The sequence below is a fragment of the Eublepharis macularius genome, chromosome 2 (assembly GCF_028583425.1).
Source record: "Eublepharis macularius isolate TG4126 chromosome 2, MPM_Emac_v1.0, whole genome shotgun sequence".
Taxonomy (NCBI): Eukaryota; Metazoa; Chordata; class Lepidosauria; order Squamata; family Eublepharidae; genus Eublepharis; species Eublepharis macularius.
The window spans coordinates 77,703,182-77,726,147 of NC_072791.1; the positions used below are offsets into that span (position 1 = coordinate 77,703,182).

The window sequence follows — 22,966 nt, forward strand, 5'->3', positions numbered from 1 at the left end:
TTTTAGAACAACTATAGCATTTTTTTTCAATTGGATAGTGGGAAATATGATCACATTTTTGTGAAACCTGTTCCCAGAGCTTTTCTGTTTCAGGACAAGCTCATCCAAATTAGGGACAACTGTAGATATTTTATGGGCCTGCCTAAGTGCCAAGGTTCCACGTATTCATGCATCATAGCTCCTTGCCTGTTCTTCACTCTTTACCGTTTCATTAGCTCTCCCAGCCTCCTATCACACACAGTGTAACTGTTCTCTCCTTTCCCTCTTTTGGCACTGGCAGAGCTAATAGCAACATGAAGGACTTATTGCTCCAATCCATCCACTGAGAGCCAGTGTGGCATAGTGAGATTAGTGTGTTGGACTGGGATCTGGGAGGCCAAGGTTCAAGTGGAACCTTGCTGGGTGACCTTGGGCCAGTCACACCCTTTCAGCCTAACCTACAGCACAGGGTTGTTGTGAGGATAAAATGGAGAGGAGAATAATGTGAGCTGCTCTAGGTCCTCACTGGGGAGAGAGGCGGGTACAAATAAAGTAAATAAAGTAAATAAATAAATCATTGCCTCACCCATCAGGAAGTGGGAGGTTGCTCAAGAAGACTCCACTGTCACATTTCTTGAGAGAAAGGACCCCTGGAGGAGGCAGCAGGACACGGCTTTCTTGTGCTTTGATTCCTCCCCTACTGGCAGGAGGGTCTGACAGTTGTCTGGAGACAAGCCCTCCACCAGGCCATAGGCTTTTGTGCCAGCTCCGCCATAAATAGTGGAAGAATTATCCAGAAAAATGGACTATTCTTTAGGTAACATCTATTAGCAGCTAGGGTTGCCAGCTCCAACTTGGGAAATTCCTGGAGATTTGGGGAAGGTACACTGGTGAGGGTGGGGTTTGGGGAGGGGATTTCAGCAAGGTATAATGCCAGAGTCTGCCCTCCAAAGCAGCTATTTTCTCCAAGGAAACTGAGCTGTGTCTGGAGATCAGTTGTAAATCCAGCTCCTCTGGAGGCTGGCAACCCTATTAGCAGCTAATTGGTTATATTGTATTGCCCTAATAGCAGGATGAATAGAATGTTTAGAAGCTGTTTTTCTTCTCATTTCTGAATTAACATCACCTTTCAGTTCTGCAGACAAGATAAGGTATAACAGAAATAGTGATTCATAAGCCCAAAGTACTCCCATTATTATAACATCAAATTATGTGGTCTGCAGGACTGCAGTCTGCTTGCCTGTGCACAAGGCACCAATTGGACAGTTCATTTTAAGGAGCACTGCAAATATATAAAGACATTCCATAAGAAGGATTTACATGAAAATACATAAAAGTTCAGCAGAAGCAGAAAAAGCAAAATAATATTTTCCTCTCTTTCTGATAATGTAATGAAGCCATTCTAAAAATTTGGAATTTGAGAAATTTCTGATTCTCAGGAAAGCAAAATTTTAAAATGAAACTAAGTGGCTGCTATAGCCAATAAATGCTTGAAAGAGGTTAAATTTGGCCATTTCTAAAGTGACCTTCTTAAAGAGAAATGAGATTTTGAAGCTGTAGGAGAGAAGTTGTTTGAAGAACAAAAAGGTCAGAATTCACTAGACAGGACTTTAAGCCTGCAAGTCCTTTTACTTAGCTGTTGCCAGGGGGAGCTACAAGCTGTTGCTCTGAAAAATGCTGAACCTGTCCCTGAGAATATGATAAGACTTTGGGACAATGTTGCCTAAAGCAGGTCCTTTTCTGGCCCACTCCCCCTCAAATACTAACATAACATTTGATTTATATAGCATCCTTTAGGGCAACTCAATGTCCACTCAGAGCAGTTTACAAAGTATGTTATTATTATTCTCACAACTATCACCCTGTGAGGTGGGTGGGGGGCTGCAAGAGCTCTGAAAGAGCTGTGACTGACCCAAGGTCACCCAACTGGCTTCAAGTGGAGGAGCTGGGAATCAAACCTGGTTCTCCATATTAAAGTCCTGCTGCTCTCAACCACTACACCAAACTGGCTTTAAGAAATTATTAAGTATTAAGAAAGATGCAGAAGTCCTCCTTGGCTTCAGGTCATAATATTCCAATGCACTAAAGATCAAAAGAGACTAAAATTGCTTTTGTTTTCAGCAAGTTGTAGGTGGATTGAAAGAAGAGTTGCTGCTTACAGTAAAAATAGAATCCAAATTACATAATTAAAAAAGTTAAAAGCTACACATCAGACAATACAAAAACAAAAAGCCAAGAACAAAAACAAACCAGCAAATGGAGAACAAAAATAAAGTAACAGCATAAAACAGCATAGAAGATGGGGCTGTGCAATATACCACTGAGTATACTATTATTATTTATTGGCTGCATGTATTATCCTGCTTTCATTTCATTTTCTGCTTATGTAATACCGTTTTCTGTATTGTTTAACAGATCCTAATATTTTATGCTTTGTTTCAGATTTTTGTGATTCTAGTCATTACATGAGCCCCGTGGCGCAGAGTGGTAGGCTGCAGTACTGCAGCCCAAGCTCTGCTCACAACTAGAGATGGGCACGAATGGGGGAAAAAACAAATTCGTTGCTATGCACGAACAGGGAATCATGAACAACCACAAACATAACCCTGTTCATGAACATGTTCGAGGTTAGCTGTTCGTGGGAGGGAGGAGGGAGACTTGGAAGGGAAGAAAGTCCCCTGCACCATTTGCAAATGGCGTGGGGAACCTCCTTCCCTTCAAAGGCTCCCTCCTTCCAGCTGGCTGGAGGGAGGGAGGGAAGACTTTGAAGGGAAGAAGGTTCCCCATGCTGCTTGCAAACACTGTGGGGAACCTCCTTCCCTTCAAAGTCTCCCTCCTTCCAGCCAGCAGGCTGCAATCAGCCCTTGTCAGGGTTTTCCCTGACAAGCGGCTGAGTCGGGGATGAAGTGGCCCTGGACTTAGATGGGGGTTTCCAGGGCAACAGGAGTTCAGACAGAGTTCAGAAAGTCCGTGCCTACTGTTGCCAAGGGAATTGATTGAAAGGTGCCAGACTGTCTGGCTTGACGAACGGCTGATGAACACCACGAACAGGGCTTGGCATGAACACATGTTCGTTGGGAACAGGGCCTCACTAACAGCTTGCTCGCAAACAGCTGATAGGGCTTTTTGTGGCTTTTTTTGTTCATATTGTTGTTTGTGCCCACCTCTACTCACAACCTGAGTTCAATCCTGGCGGAAGCTGGGTTCAGGTAGCTGGCTCAAGGTTGACTCAGCCTTCCATTCTTCTGAGGTCGGTAAAATGAGTACCCAGTTTCCTGGGGGTAAAGTGTAGATGGCAAACCACCAAAAAGTTGCTAAGAAAACATTATGATGCGACATCCCCCCATGGGTCAATAATGACTCGGTGTTTGCACAGGGGACTACCTTTACCTTTACCTTAGTCATTACATAGATTATTAGATGTCTTGTCCTATTGATCACATTGACTTACATTGTATGATCCCCCTTGAGTCTCAGTGAGTAAGGTGGACTATAAAGTCAATAAAACCCAGCAGCACCAACCCAATAACACAATCAAAACCCAACATCTGTAACAATCCCCAACTCAGCATCAATTAACCTAAATCCAAATCCTGAGCCCTCTCTCAGAAAAGTTTACAGCCCTTCTAAAGGCAGAAATATGGTACCAGAAGAGGGAATTTCATAAAGTTGTAATTGAAAAGACCCTCTCCTAGGTGCCTCCTGCTGAACAATAGTCTGAAGGAACTGGCATAGACCACAGCCAGATGATCTGTGTGTTCATTAGAGAGATAGTTGCTATTCAGGTATCTTGATCCCAAAACTTTTAGGGGTTTAAATGTCAACCCCAGCACTTCGATATCAAATTATACATGGAAACAAGCTGGGAGCTTGTGAAGCAAAACCAAGATGTGTGTAATATAGTCAAAGGTATTTCCACAGGAGACAGCTTGATGTACTTTGAACCAGTTGAAGTTTCTGAAAACTTTTCAAGGCAGCCCCCTGATGCATCTACTCAGTTTTGAACTGCAATGTCTTCTAAATTCTCTTTGCCTTAGAAATCGCTTAGCTCCCACAGAAACAGCCTTCATAGCCTGCCATCTGGCAGACAGCCAGCTGGAAAATGACAGACAGGGCAGACGGGAGACCCCAGTGATCAAGCTTTCCAGGCTGAGTGATGTTTTAATGAGCACAGGAAAGAAAGGACAGCGGAGAGTGTCATGGCTAGGCAATGACTGCCAGGCTTGTTCTCAGACTGAAAGTACCAACAGATAAAAGTTTTGGCCTCCTGCCCTGAGATCTGTAAGTATTGGAGAAGGAAGAAATGCAGAGAATCTCATATTGTCAGTGTTTCTCATGGGATAGACCATGGCCTGCAGGTAGACTTGTTTTTCTCAAATCCTGTGGTTTGGATCATTCCTTTTGAATTTGTTTTATTGCTAGGAACTTTTTTTTTATTTTGCATTTTTCCTTTTGCATCCAGAATTTCCAGGCACACAGTCAGTTAGAGGGGGAAGTCATTTTATTGTTGTAGTGGTATGCAAGCTTCAGACCATCAAGAATTACAGTCCATGTAAAGCTTTTGTTATTCTTGTTTGGAAATAGCTTATATCATTGTAATTAACTCTGTTATGTCATTCAGTTGTGTTACTTTGTATAGATTGTTCTTTTCCTTTTCAGTTTTGTGATTTATGTAACCGGTATTTGTGAAGTAATTTGTGATGTTTGCTGTATCTTTTAATGGCAACATGTACTACCTTCAAATGCACTTATGCATAAATTTCTGTGAAACTACAAAATTGCTGTGGATGGAGAGGGGATACTTCAATGTTAGTTTTAGGTAGTAAAAATCAAAAAAGTGGGTAAAAGAAAAAACATTTGACATCTAAACACTAGATATAATTAGACTGATACTCCTGTTTCAAATATAGCCCTGTTGCAAAAGCAGTATCCATAAGGGTTTTTCTCCAGACAAAAATTAAAGGACTGAATCTGGATCTAACCTCTAGCAATCTTCACTGCTTCCCTCCTTATTGTTTGTGCCTCTGTTTGAGGCTGGTTCTCCACACATTGAGGAAAATGTACTGACATGCAGCCAGATGTGCAAGAGGAGGTAGTGGACTTCTTCTGCTCATCATTGCCACCCCCCGCAAACTGGCTGAGTCCAAGACAAGTATTTAGGTGCCAGTATGGTATAGTGGTTAACATGCCAGACTAGGATATGGGAAAACCGAGTTCTTTTTTTTTTTTGAAAATTTTTATTTTTTAATATCTAACATAGAAAACTACAAAAAAATACAAAAATACAAGGGAAAGAAAAAGGGGGGAAAAGGGGAGGGGGGCTGGGAAAGGGGGAAGAGCAACATACAAACAATAAACACTACACTACATCTCTTGTATTCCCTTCATGCTGCAATTTTTCTTAAAAGTTAACTTTCTAACATGCGATCAGATTAGTAGATCTTATACAGTACAAGCCATATTCAGGATCAGATCTTCTTCCCCCCCCCCCTTGCGTCTCGGTCTCAATTCTCTCTGCGCAGCTGGAGCAGCTGTGCCCGCTCTCTCCTCCCCCCCACCTTCCCCTTCAGACTTCGGACGTTCATCTTGATGGAACTCCTGATGATTGAACAAAAAGTCTGTCAGCTGGGCTTCCAATGTAATCTTATAAGTTTGATCCTTATAACTAAACAAAACGCCTTCTGGAAACAACCATTTATATTTCACATCACATTTCCTCAAGAAAGCCGCAAGTCCTTTATACCTGAATCTTCTTTTACGAGCCAAAAATGGAACATCCTTCAAAATTTTAACCTTGTTGCCCAAATAATCCAAGTCCACATTGTACAAATTATATAAGATGGTGTCCCGAGTCTTCCTAGATGAAAAGTCAATAATAATCTTGCGAGGCAGCTGCCGCTTCATTACATACTTTGAAGACGTCCGCCGGACCTCCAAGATGTCGCTTTTTAACTCTTCTTTAGTTGCCTCTGCGAATGTCGCCAAAAGACCAGACACCACATCTTTTAAATTTTCATTTTCCTCCTCTTTTACATTCTGAAGACACAGTACCGTTTGGGCACGGTCCACTTGCAATCCTATTAATTGATTCTCCAAAAGCTTCACTTCCTTACTTGTTGCTTTCATGAGTACTGCGTTCTCGTGCGCAGACTGCTCTGCTCCGGTCGCTGTTTCTTTAATGGCTTTCACCGCGCTCTCCACTGAATCAACCTTTTGCCCCATTTCATTCAGTTTCGCTACAAAGGGCTGCACAGCATCGAAAACTGCTCGTCTCACCAACTCTTCCAAAGTTTCCTCCTTCCCTTGTAGCGTCGCCATCACCGATTTACTCATTGCTGGGCTCTGCTTTTTCATCGCCATCTTGGGGGGGGGGGACGCCAACTGAGTTCCGAAACTCGGTAAAGGGGGAAGAAATCCGCGCCTTCTTAGCTTCAGCTCCCACCAATCCTTCGCATACGCTTAAGAATCAGAAGGGATTCGCTTACTTACAGGCTTTCACCTTAAATCTGCTTATTGCCGTTCTCCATGGCCCGGCAGCACACGCGGTGCTGCGCAAGTCTGCCGGCCTCTGTTGGAGCAAACGGGCAATTTACCCCCTGCATTACTTCCAGAGGGTTCTTCCCGCGGCGCCCCAGATCCAGGCTCCCTCACTGGGAGTCCTGGAGGTTAACCCTCGCGGGTCAACCGCCCAGTCAGGCTGCTCAGACAGTTCCCCCCGGACCTGCGGAGAGGAACGTCCGACATGGCCGGGAAAACGAAACCGAACGGGAAAACTGAGTTCTAATGCCCACTCTGCCAAGGAAACTCGCTGGGTGAACTTGGATCAGTAACTTTCTCTCACTTACCTCACAGGATTGTGGTTATAAGGATAATATGGAGATGGGGAGAATGATATTGTAAGCTGCTTTGGATCCCCATTGTGGAGAAAAGTGGGGTATAAATTTTAAAAAAACAACCATGCCTCTAGCTTGTTCCCACATAAGAAAGCAGCCCTCACCATACCATTCCTCCATCATAGATATTGTTCCTTGTGATCCTATTTTGAGCATTAACAGCCTAAGTTAGACTGAGGAAAGTTTGTACATAGACACACTAGTAGACCCCAGTCACATCCATATTTACGAACTAAGTTCCATTGTATTGAATGGTGCTTAATCCCAGGATAGATGTACACAAAGGCTAGCTTGAGCAGATTTCCTGGAGAAGCAGCAAAGACATTTTCTAAATAAATAAGTAAATAGGCATGTGTGAAAGGCAGAAAAGGAGGTTGAAACATTCTTTTATTTGCTTTCTGCCTCGTAGGAAAGTTAATTTAAAATTGCATTTCGACCTTCCTTCAGTTTATGTGTCACCTTTGAATGGAGGTGTTAATTTGATGTACATTTGCAGTCCATCATCCACCATTTTTTCCCCAAAATGTAGAAAGACTGCTAAAGCTTTTTAACCCATACGGAGAGAATCATGGGGAGTCTCTTTTCCCACTGGAGGGATGATGATACTAAAATGGTTAACGTAGTCTCTAGTGGATGGTGCAATCCATATTATCTGAAGCAGAGGAAGATTCCTGAATGTTCCTTAAAAGCAATATGCATTGTATGTGTAATATGTGACCCTATTCTTTTAAGCTGTTGGTGCTAGTTATAGTCAATTTTGTTCATGGAGTATTATATGTAATCTATACACTAAAGAGATTTCTTTAGTATATAGAATATATATGCTACCCAGCTCATTTATAATCTTGTCATGTTTGACCATAAAATCACAAGCAACAGTTCTGGACCTATTCTGAGATTGGAGGGTAATTTGAAAATGCTTCAGATTAAAACATTCTCTGTTTTCTTTTTAGATATGATGACTCAACTGAAAGCTCAGCTTTTGTTTGGCCTTCTCTGCCAAGTAGCTTGTCCCCTTGCCTTTGGTTTCCCCGCTGATTCTGGAACAGAGTTCTGCTCTGCTTTCTCTGTTGCTCGAACCAGCAGCATGGAAGGAAGCACAGAAATGGTGATCACCTTTGACAAGGTCTACGTGAACATCGGAGGTGACTTTGACCCCAAGTCTGGATTATTCCGGTGTCGTATCCCTGGAGCCTATTATTTCTCCTTCACAGTTGGGAAGTACCCCAAGAAAAACTTGTCAGTCATGCTGATGAGAAACAAGAATGAGGTGCAAGCAATTGTGTATGATGAACATCACCGTAAAGAGCGGAAAGTGGCCAGTCAGAGCGCCATGTTACAGTTGGATTACGGTGACACAGTCTGGCTGCGTTTACATGGAGACCCCAAATATGCCCTCTATAGCAACATGGGCCCTTATACAACTTTCAATGGGTACCTCATCTATCCAGATACTTCTGGCTATTTTCAAAACAGTCTGAGCTCCCAAGAACTAGGAGATGCTTCAAGGCCTCCATCTCACATAATTCAGCACCTCTCTGTGAACCAGAATGAAGTGTCAGAGAGACGTGTACTTTCTTACCAGACAAGCCAATCACAGGACCCTCGCTCTGCATTTTCTGCTGCCCGTTCTGAAAGCCTCCTGGGATCAGACGAGAAACAGACACAGCATGAACCCATCACATTTGACACCGAATTTGTGAACATTGGAAAAGATTTCAATTCCTCAAGCGGCATCTTCACATGTCGTGTTCCAGGTGCTTATTACTTCTCCTTTACTATTGGCAAGATGCCCTTTAAGACCATGTCAGTGAAACTAATGAAGAACCACAATGAAGTTCAGGCTATGATCTATGATGACAACCACTCCAAACGGCGTGAGATGCAGAGCCAGAGCATCATGCTGCCTCTGCAAGATGGTGACACCATCTGGCTTTACAGCCACCAGCATGATGGCTATGGTGCTTATAGCAACCATGGAAAGTACATTACCTTTACTGGATTCCTTGTCTACCCTGAAACTAAGCCAAAGCCGCCTCCCAATGCCAACATGTCTCCAGGAATAAGGAACTAAATATAAACATGGAAAGAGCTTAAGAGAAGCCAAGATGCAGTGGACTCTGGAGCAGGTCCTGGACGGACATCCTCATTAAAATGACAGTGTTCAGAGCATGCTATTGTATGTCCAGTGCATTCTTTCTGCTGCACGCTTGTGTCCTGATTGCAGAGCCATAGTTGTTCCTCCCATTCATCCATAGAATGACCTTTGCAGGGTATGTGTGTTTCTTCATTATTGCTTTTTGGTTGAAGTATAAAGCATGAGGTAGTTTGGGGAATAGAAGTAGTAGGGGCAGAGGAAGGAGGAGTGACAAAAGAAGGTGCTACAGAATTGCTGGAGGAGCTTAGAAAAAACTGCCCTCTCTACAAGGTACTTGGAGTTGATACATCCTCTGCACGTGCAGAGAAATGTCTTGAGAGAGGGACACATGTAATCAATGAACTCAATAAAACCCTGAGACAAAAGGTGCTGGATTTGCTTGTATATTTAATGTGGTATTCGATCAAGAACATCTAATTGCCTCACTTAACCAATTCAGGAGAAAAGAATACTCATGCTGGACTTAAGGTTAATTCTAAAATAGTATTAGATAATCACCCACTTTTTAATTAACAAGTGCTAGCTAGTTCAAATAAATGAGCATAAAAGGAAATGCCATCTTTAGTTTTATTTCGTTCTCTATTACAGTTACACACCAGAACAAAAATAGCTGGGAAAATAAACAAGTATGCCCTTACAACTCCAACCATTAAAGATGTCCTCACAAGTTCATCAACTGAAACTTTAGTAGGTTTAATCTAACAATTAAAGCATATGATTGTATTATATACATGACAGAAAAGAATTATCACTAGGTTGGCTATTATATGGATTGATAAGGAAAGTAGCCTTTGAAAGACAGGCCCCTGAAGAAAATAATCTGGGTATACTTTAGCAGGTGTTGGTGCTGCAGGAACAGAGGCAGCCGTCCCGTTGGACAGTCCCAGACGACTGCCTAGTGCAGACCTTGAACAGTAGCAGCAAATGACAGCAGCCTTCAGTTCCCAGAAACTCATTTTAAAAATCTGTGACAGACCTCTGCCTGAGACCCTGGAGAGCTGCTGCCAGCCAGAGCAGACAATACTGACTCTGAAAGACCAATGACCTGATGCAGTATAAGGCAGCTTCATGTGTGTTCACAGTCCCATTAACCAAGGGGCTTGGTGTTTCCCAGTGCCATATGAGAAAAGCCATGCTCTTTCTGAACTGCATAACTTACAGGGAGAACCACAGAAAAGAGGCTAAGCCTTGAGCTGGGGGGGCACACGCTTGCGCATGCATGCACGTGTGTTTATGTGCGCGTGTGCACCCAGCTTTATTTTTTTAAGCTAACAGGAAAGGTGACATTTCTGTGCCCAATCCTGAATAATATAAAGGAAATCCATGAACCTAAAATGTGCACATTCCATAGTAATGCACATATTAATGTAAGCATTGCAAGATTAATATATGACTTTGCCTCTGAAGTTTCCTTACACAGGGTCTTCAGGTCATGGTTAGCTTGGACTGGTAGGAGTTTTTCAGTACAGTAATAAAGAAAGGCATTTCCTGCCAGGGCCTCAAAGCCAGAAGCTGAAGAGAATCCATAGATTCCACAGGGCAGACTTGTTTGCAGAGCTCACGGATGATTTCAGTAACCAACTGTGAGAATAGGTTGATCCAGAGGTTTTTCTCCAGGCCTTGGATGGTACGAATCTGGTAAGCGCAGTAGACGGTAGTGAAAATGAGCTGCTCAAATTCCTCTGGAGTTATAGGAGTATCAGATTGTGAAAGATGGTCCAGGTGTTCCTCAATCCCAGCTGGGTGTTTTGGAATCTCATGCTGAAAGACCTGGAGTAACCGATGGGCAGGACGCAGCGAGGCCACCTCTTCATCCTGAATCCTGATTGAGTCATTGGTCATAATTTCAATGCCTGCCCAAAGTAACTGGAAGAGAATGAATAAAAACATGAAAGTCAATGGACAGACAGCACACTGAGTTGGAGAGTGTTACTGAACAGTTCCTGAAACCATCCAAACACTGCTGTATAAGACACTTGTTTACTCCTGTTATTTATTCATAGACCACTGGATCAGATTAGCTTGGGAGAATGAACAGGCAACAAGAAGAGTGCTTAATGCATGAAGAATCCTTCCTTTGGCTAAGGAACAGGCTACATGACCTTTGGGTCCATTCTAGCTCCCTGATTACATAGCACCATCGCCCCTAATGCAAACCTTTCCTGGCAGTGATTTCATAGCCTTTAACAGTGTGGATGATTTGAACATATGAGATGCATTTCCAATATAACTTTGATTGCCACAATTTCCATTCCATTCATTCTAATCTATGCTAGGTTAATTGAGTGCATTGCAGATGAACAGGGGATCATAAAACAAATGAGGTAGATCCAGAGACAGGCAGTTGCTGGATTATCCATGTCATTATCAGGTTCCTATTTTCTAAGTCAAATAAAAAGGGCAGGCAGCTCTAATATAGATAAATTGTTTGTATGTATGGCACCAGGATACATTAAAGTCATGAGCATTAAGTAAAGATCATTACTTTAGAGCATTGAACACATGAAGCTGCCTTATACGGACTCAAGTGGTTGGTCTGTCAAGGTCAGTATTGCCTACTTAGACTGGCAGCAGTTCTCCAGGGTCTTAGGCAGAGGTATTTCACACCACCTACCACTTGACCCTTTCAGCTAGAAATGCTGGAGATTGAACCTGGGACCTTCTGAATACCAAACAGATGCTCTACCACTGAGCCACAGCCCCTCCCCTCAAAACCATTGCTCTTTTGGCCAACATAAATGGATTCAGCCACAATAAAAAAACACGTCACATCAGCAGTACTGCCATCATTTTTGAGTCTCCACAGACATTACAGTAACATTCTACTCATGTGTGCAGGAGCCTGCCAGTTGTATATATTGGGAGTAGCCAGGTCCCTGAGATGCACCTGGTGCAGGCTATCCTGTTATGTAAGAACAGGGTTGTGTGCTTTTCCCATGTGGGTACAGCTTCCATTCACAGCTTTGACTGGAAACTGTACCTACATAGTACATTGCCTAGTTCACACAAAACAGGATCATGTGTATCACAGCCGGTAGGCTGTTTCAACATGTGAACGGAGCAGCACTGTTCCTCCACATCCACAGGTGGCTACATTGAAAAAACATGCTTTACGCCCCTCCCTTCCCCTGCCTCAAACAAAGCCATTGATCATTCTAATGTGCAGAAACAGCTCTAGATTGCCATCTTGTGGGCCGTCATTTAGAAAAGCAGACAGTTGTGTTTTCTAAACATTCCAATTAAAGCTGCAGTGTCTAAGGATGAGTCAAAGTGAACTCGGAATCCTCTGTGAAGTGGAACTTCTTTCAGCATTGAGCTGTTAAGTATAATATTTTCCATCAAAATGGAAGAATCAAGAAAACAAGACCCAGCAAGGCTAGGCTCCCCCCTGCTGTAAAGCACCTAAGAAAGCTCCCTGAAGTATGGGTGTTAGCAAGCAACTGGACCAGGAATCCTTTGCTGCTTACCTCTCCTAGGTGACCACACTTCTCTGGGGATCAGCAACTTCACTAGTTGGGGTAGCTGCATGCCCAGAAGTTGGTGCAATAGTGATACAGGCAAGGCGGGACATATTAAGCTGGGATGGAAGGTAGAGGTGGGACTATGTACATGGAAGTATTGAATCTCCCTAATCCTTTCCCTCACTTAAATTACCTCTAGCATGATGCTAGCATTCTCAGATCCATTTGAGTCTGCAAGATCTCTGAAGTGATCTGAAAAAGAGAAAAAAATTATCAGTTTTAGTAAGCAAGCAGCATCACCTACCTATCTCCTTTACACACAAAATAGTACATTTATAATATTATTGATCTACTATAATAGAGCAATTATGCTACTAATCAAGATCAAATTATGAGCCCAAACCCAGTCACATTAAACTTTCCCTCTCATTTGGCTGAAATACAGATATATGTTTCTTCTGCATACATAAGCTCTATATGTGACCTGCACACTCTATGGAGTCAGGTGATGGTAAAACTACATGCATCTTCTTGCACCCTGTTCATGAACTTGGTAGCCACATCCTATCCACCCCTTTTTGTTATATTTTTATTTTGTCCTTCCCCCAAGAGCTCTGTGCAGCATCTGTGCTTCTTTCCTCTTCCATTTATTCTCACAAATACCACCTTATACCACCTTGTTTGGGTTTGTGGATAAAAAGTAGAGGTGTGCATAATGGAAAAAATGACCCTAAAATATATGCAGAACTTGCTGGTTCAGCTCGTTAAAGCAACTTCCGGAATGCTGAACCAAATCTGGGAAATGAGGCTGTAATGACAAAAAAAGTTGTGTGTTTCGTTTAAGTACTTACCGCGCAATGACCATGCAGGCCAGCCAGGCAGTGGGGTGGGCCATCCGACAGCATCTTGTTTTCCTTAATGGCAAGTCTGTCTACACTCATCATGCAACCAATTGGCTCCAAAGAGGAGAGACTGAGCCCTTAGCATTAACTTCATTGGAGGGAGGGGGATGTGCGTGGTACATATGAGCGTATTTTTTCAGTGCTTCCTAGATAATGGCATTGAATGGCTCATAGGAATCAAAGATTTGCTTTGCAACCAGGGAGGGGAGCAGTAGACGTCATGGTGCCAATGTGCCAATTTTGCCTAGCCATCCCTTTCTGTGCACTTTTGCGCACAATGCAATGAAAGGTTGGCCTGGCAACATCCATGCAGGTGTGCATATGTGGGTTTGAGGAGGGAGGGGTCTGCTGAAGCTCTGAGTCTCCGGCTGCCACAAAAGCTCATGTTATGCAGATTAGGGTGAAAATTGGAAGGAAAAAGCAATTATTAAAGAAGAGCCAAGAGGTCCCAACCAGGTATGTGGAGCGGGTTCGTGCCCATCCAGTGGCCTTCTGCTGTTGCTGCCCTTCACTTAGATGCCATGGATGCCAGGGCCACTCACTGTGACTTAAGAAGTCCTACAAAGATAGTGGGTCAAAGAGCACCAGGAGGAATTTCATCTGGCCCTGAAAGCCTTCAGGGTTAAGGGGCTTTTTTGATTAAAACTGTTAGCCCAGCATTAAATGACAGGGAGGTAACAGGCATGTATTGCACACTCACACATGCATGCACACACCCCAAGTCTTTCTAGATTAGTATTCCATGTGCAATGACCGGTTTGATCAGATTATTTTTTATTTTTGGGCGTAACAATGGGGCTTCCTCGTGCACTTTCTTCTGTAACTTCATTTTCTTTTTTTCCTTTTCATTCAACTCTAGGTTAACAGTTTTAGTCATAAAGGTTGGCAACCAGTACCCTGTCCAGTCTCACACTTGTATTAGAAATAATAGGAGGAAAAGAGGGTCATCCTCCTCCTCCTTCCCTCCCCATGAAGGAAAAACCCTAGCCCTCCCTTTCTGTGTCCGCAAGGAGTCCCAGTCCAAGCTCCTGCAGCAGATTAGGGAGGAGGGTTCTCCTGAATGGCCCCTCATCATGGAAACAAAACTAGAAGGCACAGGGAAACATGGCATAACAGCAGGACTTAAAGGTAAAATTTATTGGCTTTGCCACTAAAGCAGGAATGTTTGGGGTTTTTTAAATTTTTGCTGTACTGTTCTAGACTGATTGGCAATGAAGCGATCTCCTGCTTGTGTGCTGTCAGGCCGCTGTCAGGCCCCTGTCCGGGCACAGCTACTCCTGGCACCCTGCTGCCTGTCAGGGGCTTCAGATAAGCAGACTCACCTCGCCTCATCTGGGGCGTAGCTGCACTTGGCCCCTCGGCATCTTGCTGGGGCTTTAGGTAAGCAGCCTTGCTTTGCCTCGACTGGGGTACTGCCACACAGGGCACTCTTGTGCCTGGCGGGTGCTTTGGGGAGGCTGCCTTGAGGCTTGTCGCCAGTGTTGGGTTCATGACCAGAGCGGGGGTATACATCACCCACGCACCCTCTCATCCACTCCATTGCCTTGTCTGCTGCCTCTTTTCTCACTCCCTTCTATACGCAGCCCCATTCTCCTTCTCCCCCTCCCCCGCTTGTTCTCAACACTGCACTTGCTTCTCTCTCTATGCACTCCTCAACTCTCCACACCGTAGCTCCCTACTGAGCCTGCTTATATAGGGCTTCCTACTCTGGTCTCTTCCCTTCCTCTCCTGGGCTGCTTATTCCTGATCTTGGCCAGCTGGGGAGGCCTCCAGGTGTCCCTCCCTGCTCTGATCTCCACCCTTCTTCTCCTGGGCTGATTGCTTCTGATCTGGGCCAGTTGCGGAGGTACCCAGGTGTCTCTCCCCAGCTCCAGCTTCTCTCTTTCCCCTTATTCCCTACTTGGAAGATGGGGCTGGCAGGGCCTTTCCAGGCAAGGCAGCCTGGTAGCCACCTCTCCAGGGGCATTTGTGCAGCTAGACAGGTCCCCTGGGCAGGTAGCATTTATGTGTGCCTGACGCCCTGCTTGCCGGCTCCACCCAATGTGTGCCTGGGCAGGGGGATTTCCTGCCGGTCTACTTGGTTTTTTGGGCTTGTGGTTTGCCCTTTGGTGCCTTGCGTCTGGAGAGGTCTGGGGCTTGTCTGCGGCTGCTCCCGGGTCTCCTGGCACCCACGGGCTGCCTTCTTGCCCATCTGTAGCTCCCTCAGGCACCGGCGTCCCCCCGCTCTCTGCCTGCTGTGGTGGTGGTACCCCTTTCATCGATGCTGGTTGCCGTAGCTGTGGCAAGTCCGGGGGGTGCGGACATCTCATCCCTGGACATGAGCCATGCTGGAGCCTCTTGTTTCCCATCACTGTGTGCACTCGCCCACCATCCACACTCACCTTCTTTAGTTTTCATGTACTTGAGGAAAAACTCATTGAATCAACAGGGTTTGGAACAATGTGAAAAGAACAGTGTGTGCATGCATGCATGTGTAGCTGCCCAACACTCAGCTTAATGTGCACCTTCCCCATTCCTTGGGTCCATAAGCACAGAACCCTGTTGTGGCATGCTCTCAAACTCAACGGGTCAATGGTTTAGAGGGAGGATTGTGTTTTCTGCACAATTTTGGTGCCATTGCATACAAAAACTGCTGCCTTAGAGTCTCGCTCCTTAAAGAGTGTACATTTGTGCATGCGCAACCAACACATATGCAAGGGGCTGAAACTCATGAACAAAACAAAACAAAAAAGATCAGTTCCAAGTCGACACCACCCCAACCAGAACAAGCCAATAATGAGACATAATTGTTCCGTAAACCCCAGAACTGAAATGGAAACGGATTTTTTTTAGATGCACACCACTAATGAAGAGCACTTATCCGGTTATTCCTACTGTTCTGTCAATCCATGCTGGAATGCATGTTGCCCACTGCCTTTTTATGACTCTAGGTAGCAAGCTACCAATAAGCTTGATGTACCAATAAGCTGTGGTTTCTCACACTTGGCTTCTTTTGTGTTATTTGGCCTTATTAATTGCATTGGATGTGCCATCCTTCCTCTGACTGTTACTGGGCTGCAATATTACATGTATTAAGTTTGTATTGAGGAAGAAGAGTCCTCTTCCAATCTACTTCTATAGCAGAAGTGATGTCCTAACTGTCACCCTACAGCACTTAGTAAAAGCAAACAGGAACTGACCATGGACAAGAAAGTGATCCATCCCTGGTCAATAGTTGTTGTTTTTTCTGGTGCCTTTTAGTAACAAAGTCTAATTAATCAGATGGAGCCACTACTGGAACAAAAGAATCCTGCCACACATACAAAAGCTTTGATGGTGTCTACATCAGACTACTTATGAAGACTTTCCATGAATTGGTCCAAACATCTGTTGCCCATTTATTGGCAGCTATAAGAGAAATCACATTACACTTCTTTTGAGAGAACTGCATCTATTTATCTTTTGCTATATATTTCAAGGTACAATTTAAAGGAGCTGGTTTTGACCTTTAAAGCCCTGTATGGTTTAGATCCAAGGTACCTTACGGAATACATACTGTACAAAACCATTGCAGTCCTTCAGACCCTGTTGTGATATGGCAACCAGAACTGTACACAGTATTAGGGTTGCCATTCTCCCAATTGCTGCATGGGATCCCCTGCTCCCACCTTCCACCCCCTGCCACTTAGGGTTGCCAGCCTCCAGGTAGTGGCTGGAAATCTCCTGGAATTACAACTGGTCTCCAGGCCACAGGGATCAGGGGTGGACTCTATGGAATTATGCCATGCCAAGGTCTTTTCCCTCCCCAAACCCCACTTTCTCCAGGTTTCACTCCTCAGATCTCCAGGAATTTCCCAACTTGGAGCTGGCAACTCTACTGCCACCACTCAACTGGCCAGCAGAGAGGAAAAGGTGAGGGAATAGGCCTCCTGGGCAGGCTCCTAGTGTGGCGCAACAACATCACTCCTGGGAGTGACATCATTGCACCACCCTGAGAGTGCTCTTGTATTTTGCAGTGGGATGATTTCGGCCCAAACAGGCCCTTGGTGCCCAAATTGGCCTGGTGCAAAACACGCATGAGAAGAGGAAAGGTAAGGTGAATGCTGGGTGTCTGGGGAAGATAAGGTGAATGACTTGGTAAAGGTGAATGCTGGGAAAGGTAAGGTGAATGACTTGGTAAACCTACACAGTATTCCAAATGCATCTATGCCATAAATCAACAGAAAAACAACAACAAGGGGGGGGGGTTCTTCCAGACTAGTTAAACACTAACAATATACAAACTGAGGGGTAAATACAGTATCAAAGTTTCAGGAAATAATTTTTATCAGTTTTTCTAAATGTGCAAAGTCCAAAGTGCAACGAGCAAAGTGCAAAGCAATTATTATACAATTAAATACAATATAGAAAATTCAACAGGTAGAGTCAAAAATCCATATGGTAAAGAGTCCAACTGGTGAAAACCATACAGCTAACAATTTATCTTTCATTGACAGATTCAGTGGCATAGACCATCATGTCATCTAGAAGAACGTGAGCTGAACGTTCCTTCAAACAGCTCTTTGCACTTTGGACTTTGCACATTTAGAAAAACTGATAAAAATTATTTCCTGAAACTTTGATACTGTATTTCCCACCCACCCCACCCCCCGGTTTGTATATTGTTAGTATAAATCAACAGAAAGGCATTACAATACTGGCCATTATTTAATTTCTTTATTAACATATTTATATCTTGCCTTTCCTCATATCCACTTTTGTTTCGAATCCCTTTTCCTATAATCCCTATCACAAAACAATGAATTGACATGTTTATTGAGCTATTCACACCCACCCACACCCCAGGTCTCCTTTCTCAGGGAACATAAAAGCAACACTGTCATCATGACCACCCCCCTGCCTATTAAGGTTAAGAAGTTCCATACTATCTGTACAGTATAGTTTCAAGCTTTTGTGTTCAGTTATGTTAATGGATTGGTTGAGTTCAGTTGATTCTGTTAAAAGTTTTATTGAGTTGCTTTTCTGACTAATGTTCTTGTTGAGCATTTACATTTCACTGAGGCAGCCCATAAACTAGAACAACTAATTTGCACGAAAATATAGGTATAAATCCCCTGACCTGGATAGTTCAGGCAAGCCCAGTCTCGTCAGATCTTAGAAGTTAAGCGGTGCCGGCCTTAGTTAGAAATTGGATGGGAGGCCTCCAATGAAGACCAGGATTGCAGAGGCAGGCAATGGCAAACCAGCCCTGTTAGTCTCTTGCCTTGAAAACCCCACCAGGTGTAGTCATAACTCAGCTATTACTTGAAGGCACTCTCCACCACATAGGTATAAATATAGAACCTACAGCACTACTGCAACATTTAATTAACTTCAAATAGTGCCTATTCTGCCTATTTCCTCTCTTAGATTTTTTTTTTACTCTGTTCCCATACCCACTTTTGTTTAGGGTCTGTGGAAAGCATTAATACATAATATTTTGTATTGTCTCTTTTTAATCATTACATTCTACCTTCCCACCTATCAATTCCTAGCCATCTATAGGTCAAAAAAATCCAGTCGGTGTGGATCACTGGAAAACCAAAAGATGAACCGAGCAGTCTATGCAATGCATTGCACAGAGGGTTTTCATGCATTTGACAGTTAAAAAGCAAGAGAGAATTCTGCATCCAAACAATCTGTTTAGTTTTGGATGTAAAATATAAAAGGAAAACTCATGGTGTTTAAACTCCAAGGAGCCACACAGAGAGAGAAAGCACAAAGTTGTTGATGAAGAAAAATATTTTCAAGTTCATCTTTGGACTAATAAATTGACCTCACAGGTCCCTGCAATAAATAAATATGACATTTGTTATTTCTGTAGCAGCTGTATTGTAAACAACTTTCAGCGTTGTATTTTACTGTAATTTTCTCCTGGGAAATAGATAAAAAAGTTCATGGAAGTTGCTTAGAGAAGGAGGCTATGCCTTTTGTATACAAGGGAGAATGTCTCTCTACCCCAGTTTCAGGCACTTTGATCAAAGCCAGATGTGTGTTTTTGGACTAACTTGGATGGGAGCTGCATTTTCTTTTTCCTTGATACAAATTCCAGGAAGCTTTAAAACTCACTGTGAAAATACCAGTGCTCTTGATAGCCATTTCATTAGGCTGTCTACATGATATCTACAACTTCCTTTTTCAGTTAGCGTTGCTAGTGGCTGGCACAGGAAGATGATCCTGTGCTTTTCAAGAATCACAAGGGAGTTTATCACAGTGATAAGAAAAGCTCCATTTTTAGAATGTGTCAATGTTATGCTACTTTCAAAAGGCACAAGGGCCCCTCTCTGAAACAATGACATTCCATTTCGTGCTTCCCATTCCAAATGCTACCAACAATTACGTGATTGCTATAAATTTTTTGTTACACTTAATCCAATTGCAACTGAGATTTCCTTGGGGGTGGGGTCACAGAATAAGTTCTCTCAAATTAAGTAGAACAAGCAGCAGCCTTTAAAAGGTCAGTCTATTACTAACAGACCAGAAAGAGGATGTATAACAAAATCAAGAAATGGTGTATGAAAACAGAACAAAACAGTTTCAGAAATGAGCTTCTCAGAAGGCACCCTCTGCCAGGTTTCTCACATCTATCAGCTATGTTCTAAAGCTGCTGGGAAATCCCCAGATGGTGCTAAAATTCTGATAGTTCTAGCAGAGCGTCCTGAATGATGAAATGGTGTTTATTTTAGATACTGCACAGGAGATAAGTCAGTATCATTGCTGGCTGTTCTGTGGAAGTATGTGTGAGAGAGTTGTGAAAGCCATTAGAGGCTGGTGTTGTTTCTAAATGCCCGTGACAAGGGTTTGATTCTTTCTCCTGAAGCTGATGCTTTTTCCCCCTGTTCAAAGGTTTGCATTACTAACAAGTGAGACAGGTGCAAATGCCACAGAAATAACATTCCTCATTGTTAAATCATGCTGGGAAAGCAGTATCTGTTGAATTTGTCACACTGCTATTAAAAGCACAGAGCTTTCGTTGGGAGAGAAACTGTCAGAGCCACCTTTTCCAAATGCAAACATTGTTCCATTCCTTGCCTTCCAATAGAATTGCAGAGGTCCATTTGGGACAAGTCTGCTATGCCTTTAATTTTGGAAGGTGCCATTTATGCAAGACATTTACATGAGAAGGATGCTATGCACTTGTCAAACTTTTCCCACCCGTACAGCTAATCCAGGAATGGGAACCCTTCTTTGTGAATAACTAGATAGCCCAAGTAGCTCATATCCTGAATCTAACCCAGCATGTAACACTCTTAACTGGCACTTAGACAAAATACTATTTTTATAACTTCATGCAGCCCTGCTAGTTTGAATTATTATATTAGAAGCTGCAGGACTATATTGGCTCTGTTGCTAGTAATAGTAAATATAAACAACTACTGTAGACAAACTTTATACACCTGATGAAGAGAACTTTTGATTTACAAAAGCTAATGCTGGAGTTTTCTTAGTCTCTAAGGTAGTTGCAGTCTTGTTTAATTTTGTTATTGACTCTATAATACGCTTTTTAAAAAGGAGATATATTTTAAACAAAATCATTAGCAAAGCAAAAGCTTCCCCAGATCAGATGCACTTTCCCACCTTGTGGTCTTACCTGTCTGCCGATAAGGTCCTGCAAACACAGAGAGCACCAAAGCTGCCCACAGACAGGTTCCAAGGTGCAGCTGCAGCATCTGGGCCATGCCGGGAAGACTGCCCTCACCCGTTTTCCAGATACACACACTTTAAATAAACTAGATGTTGTTTACTGTAGCTTCTTTCCCCTCTCCTTTCAAGCCTAGAAGCCACTGCTGGAACAGGTCCCCCTCTTTCTATTCCAGCCCTGCTGCAGTTGAATTTCCATTTCCTAAAGGATATTTTCCATCATAATGTGCAAATGTTGAAGGCACAGCTTCTCTCAGTGATCTGCCAACACAAGTCCCAGTTATTTAGGACATTAGGCGGGTTTTTTGGGGTTTTTTTGCATTTTATGCCTGACTTTTTTCTCCAAAATGGAACCAGTTCTATTCTTCTTAAAGGAGGAACAAGCTCTTAATAGCCAAGGATTTCTATTGAAAATGCACATCCATAAACTGGTCCTCCTTAAAAAGAGTCAATTGATGCCACCTGAGGACGTTGGGTAGCAGGCTCCAATCTGTTTTGCTTTATTAATTTTTTTTCTCCTGTAGCATGGAACTCAAAAGCAATTATTAAATGCATCAAGAGGGTGGAGCTGACAAATCTATGCAGGCTCTAAAGCATCCAGAACACATTAATCTGAAGAATTTCTGCTCTGTTCAACATTCATCCTGGAGGAGGAAGTTTAGCAGTACAATGACTTAACAAGAACCCTGAATCTTTTATTAGTTGGCTACCCAGTGCCATTTCAAAAATGCTAGATATGCTTTTTGAAACCCAATTGTCAAATGCAGCAAATATTCATAAGATTTCGCCAGGTTTTTTTTAATTTCAGCAAGAGTGGTTGTTAAGAAATTCAACCTTTCTACAGTTCTGAGAGGATAATCCAAAACCAAAATCCATTTAATACCTTTCATCAGGAATTGACAAGCCAACACAGAACATTATGCAAGCTCTCCAGGACTCTTCATCAGGCTAGATGTTAAAACAAAAGAGGGGAGGGCCATGGTGTTGAGGCCTCTCTGTCTGCATAGTGCTCTTAGCAGACTTCTGTGGGCACAGGGCATGCCCAGCTGGCCTGCTATAAGATTATACCCTTGCCTGCTGGGAATTTGCTATGGACCAATTCAGCTATCCACTTTCTTTCTTGAAAAGATAATGCTCAAGATGGCCAGGCCAGTTTCTGCCACCTGAAGTTTTTGAGCCCTTACTCTAACCCCCAGGGATGACAGCTCACTGACAAGAGCAACGTGTTCTCAGTCCTTACTCCACAGCTCCCACTGTTGAGGGGCTTGCCAGAGTCAATACAAGATAAGGCTACTATCCATTTAATAACTCTATCCAGTGGAGTTGATGCAACTTACCCCTCAGCTATGGTACAGTGGAGAATGAAGGTTAGTACATGCTTCCATTCTTCCTTTGCACAAATGCTGAAGATGCAGAACCCTAATGTAATTATGCTTGTCACTCCTGAAGTTACTAGACAACCTCAGAGGACACAGACACAGTCCTAGGTTCTTAGCCCACTGGCTGCCCAAGCCCACCTCCCTATCTAGATGCTAGCTATTGCATCCTTTTGGCTCTGCCCCCATTTTTAATTTATTTTATTTAAAAAGAAATATAAAGAGTTGACAGTAATACATTAAGAATAAGAATAATAAACCATGCACATATTAATACATAATAATAAAACCATGCACATAATAATAAGAACAAACAACAAAAGAGTGATAAACAGCGCTTGGAAAAAAACTATAAACAAAATAAAGATCGGTTATGAAAAATTAATAAAAATAAAAGGGCATAATGCATGATTGCAAACTATTTCTTCTCTCCATCTCATTTCTTGCTTATACTCAGCATTCTATATTTAACATTTTAAAATTTTAACTTTATAACTGATCCATTTCAACAATGGAAAGCCTGAGGTACTTTAACAAC

General features: G+C 43.0%; 2 protein-coding genes across 2 annotated transcripts in view; one reads left to right on the forward strand and one right to left on the reverse strand.

The window, feature by feature from the left end:
* C1QTNF4 (C1q and TNF related 4) overlaps positions 1–9,395 on the forward strand; it is a 33,087-nt gene extending 23,692 nt beyond the window's left edge. The window contains exon 2 of the mRNA XM_054970283.1: positions 7,826–9,395. Coding sequence (XP_054826258.1) covers positions 7,828–8,946 — 1,119 coding nt within the window. The 5' untranslated portion in view covers positions 7,826–7,827 and the 3' untranslated portion in view covers positions 8,947–9,395. The remainder of the gene's footprint in view (positions 1–7,825) is intronic.
* Positions 9,396–9,408: 13 nt separating this feature from the next.
* On the reverse strand, positions 9,409–21,301 carry FAM180B (family with sequence similarity 180 member B). Its single transcript, XM_054970285.1, has 3 exons — positions 21,003–21,301; positions 12,685–12,743; positions 9,409–10,896 (listed from the first exon to the last, which is right to left on the reverse strand). Exons 1-3 carry the CDS (start codon positions 21,088–21,090, stop codon positions 10,456–10,458), a joined length of 588 nt encoding a protein of 195 aa, XP_054826260.1. The 5' UTR covers positions 21,091–21,301; the 3' UTR covers positions 9,409–10,455.
* Positions 21,302–22,966: the final 1,665 nt, after the last annotated feature.

Excerpts from the sequence above, each read along its gene's own strand:
- FAM180B (XM_054970285.1), bottom strand. The coding sequence starts at position 21,090 with ATGGCCCAGATGCTGCAGCTGCACCTTGGAACCTGTCTGTGGGCAGCT. Across the intron at positions 12,744-21,002 it reads AGGACCTTATCGGCAGACAG|ATCACTTCAGAGATCTTGCA; the intron begins GTAAGACCACAA and ends TCTCTTTTTCAG. Across the intron at positions 10,897-12,684 it reads ATGCTAGCATCATGCTAGAG|TTACTTTGGGCAGGCATTGA; the intron begins GTAATTTAAGTG and ends ATTCTCTTCCAG.